Here is a 2,330-nt window from a genome sequence, read left to right as displayed (position 1 = left end):
CCCTAACTAGAGACATTTTTTTTTTTTTTTTTTTTTTTTTGTCTTTTTTTTCCGTGTCCGGCAACGGATCGCAACCCTCAGTGTTGCCCCCGTACCGGACCAGGGACCGGCAACGGGATTGCAAACCTCGGTGTTGCTCCCGCGCCTCGCTCAGCCAGTGAGCGGGAGCCGGTCTGTATGTGGGATCCGAACCCTCGGGCGGCATGCGCCGCCGCGCTTCCCAAGCGGCGCACTATCCAGTGCGCCACGGGGCCGGCCCCCTAACTAGAGACATTCTAAATGAAGGCATAAAATGAGAAAGCATATAAAAAATATTTTGATGTTCAGTACATAAGCCCTCCAAGGTCTTTTAAAAGGTAGTCTAGGTGCCTTTAGAGCATCTATATGATCCACATAGAGGTGGAGGATATAGAAATGTGGTGTCCATCTCTATTTTGTAAACAGAGAATCTAAGGCATAAAGATACATAAAAGGAGAAACTTGAAAGCCAAACTCAGGTTTGCTATCAAGTTCAGGCCACTAAAACACAGGGGTTCCGAGGGGAAACACAACAACGGTGCTGTAGAACTGTAAGTTAATCATATGCAGATATATTGTCTTGAAATGCATAGTGGTTGCTTGCTGCTTGCCCATGTATTAATTCAAGCTAGGGCTGTGGGGCCACATTTGTCTTAGTTTAATCTTTGCAGAGGAGGCTGGTTTCAAGTTTGATCTGACAAACTGGGGCAGTGAAGGAGCTTGCTGCACGATCAGAAAATGCTCAATTAATATAAAAATTGAAAAGAAAAAAATATATAAAAGTTGAATGCAGCCAAGCAAATGCTGTTATCCTTTGACCTACATGATCAAGGTCACTTGGCCTGTCTTCTCTTAGCATCTACAATTCATCACTGATAACTGGTTTTGTTTAAAAAAGAGGCATAAGAAGAAGAGCATGAAAATCATGACAGCAGAATCAATCCCAAGTAAGACTGCAGACCACAGTGAGATATATGCCCTACTCAGGCTTCCTTTGCATTCCAGTCTCAACAGGTGAAAAGCAGGACATGGCAAAGTCAACAGGACAGAAGGATCAGGAAAGGCTGTTCAACTTTCCCTGGACACCTTAACTAGAAGAAAGTGAGAGTGGTTCTAAGACAACAGGTGAAAAAAATGACTAAAAAAAAATAAAAGCAATACCACTGCCCAGGTCTAAATGCTATATAAAATAAACTATTCTGGTCTTAATTTTTGCTTCACTGAAATTGCAGATAGATGCAGATTTCCTGATCTGCCTCTGGACTGAGCTCTAATAAATATACAAGTTAGTTTTCTGAAAGTGCCAAAAACCTCTTCATCACCTTTAGCAAATACAAAGGAAAAATAACAGCAGCATTTGCAGGATCACGGGCGGTGGATTTGTTCCTTTCAATAGAAGGGCTCTGCTAACCACACTGGACATATCTTAGCCCATGAATGCTCCAGGGTGGGAACCCAGTGCAATCCTTCAAAAGAACCAGAGGCCACACTCCCGCTTCTAGATAATTTTTACACTTATCTATCTCATAAAGAACTTGGATGACGGACCACTCTGTCCTCTTACATGCCATCGTAAATCACACTCAGGCTCTGTTGTTCTCCATCATTTCTTCAGTTTCCCTTCTAAACTGGGGATGCTGAAGGAAGTAAGGGAGGAGAGAGGAACTAATCATGGTGCCCAAGTTTTCCCATTAGTCAGTTACCTAAAGGCATGTGCTGAGAAAGAATTAGTGCGTGAGCCACTGAAATGTGGAAACTTCGAAAAAGTTCCTATTATCTGTACTTCTTTCACCTGGCATTGGATGTTACCTGCCATTGATCACATCGCTGCAGGAGCGCATGATGACGATCCCCGACCCGGTGGCCAACACAGCCTGCACTGAAGAAACCAGCCTAATGTGGGGCACAGAAGAAAAGAAGAAAGCGCGCTCAATCCAGTCCCGTGGCCAGCATAAGGCCACGCTCTTCGCCCTGACTTTCCCCAGGCTGCCAGTGCGGGCAGGAAAATGGTCGGCAGTCGCTGCGCTCCCGACCCGCAAAGCCGCTGGCAGACGTGGGTAGCAGGCGCGGAGAGATGCACAAACACTTCCCTCCCCATCCTGCCTCGCGTGGGCAGCCCTCCACCCTGGTCCCCTCTGCCTCCAGGAGGACGCAAAGGGTCTCTGGAAAACTCCGCAGGCGCGACAGAGACGGGCAAGGAAGCGAGAGAGGCAGCCCCCTCGCTTCCTGTCGCCCCCCCTTTCCGCCCTCTGGGGCGGGCGCCGCCGGGTCCGGGCGCCGTGCAGGCTGCGCGCGGCCGGGTGGGGTGGGCA

At 47.9% G+C, this 2,330-nt stretch overlaps 1 protein-coding gene across 3 annotated transcripts in view; it reads right to left on the bottom strand.

The window, feature by feature from the left end:
* The window catches only part of FAM57A (family with sequence similarity 57, member A), a 31,667-nt gene that overhangs the window by 7,215 nt on the left and 22,122 nt on the right, over window positions 1-2,330 (bottom strand). For 2 of the 3 annotated variants that reach the window (XM_008593021.1, XM_008593009.1), the window contains exon 2: window positions 1,828-1,911. The exons of the other annotated variant lie outside the window; for it this stretch is intronic. In XM_008593021.1, the coding sequence (XP_008591243.1) occupies window positions 1,828-1,859 (32 nt within the window). In that variant the 5' untranslated portion in view covers window positions 1,860-1,911. The remainder of the gene's footprint in view (window positions 1-1,827; window positions 1,912-2,330) is intronic. 3 annotated transcript variants of the gene reach the window in all.

The sequence above is a fragment of the Galeopterus variegatus genome, unplaced genomic scaffold (genome assembly GCF_000696425.1).
Source record: "Galeopterus variegatus unplaced genomic scaffold, G_variegatus-3.0.2 Scaffold155, whole genome shotgun sequence".
In the NCBI taxonomy this organism is placed as follows: Eukaryota; Metazoa; Chordata; class Mammalia; order Dermoptera; family Cynocephalidae; genus Galeopterus; species Galeopterus variegatus.
The sequence above is the reverse complement of the archived record's forward strand: the minus strand, read 5'-3'. Positions and strand labels throughout refer to the sequence as shown.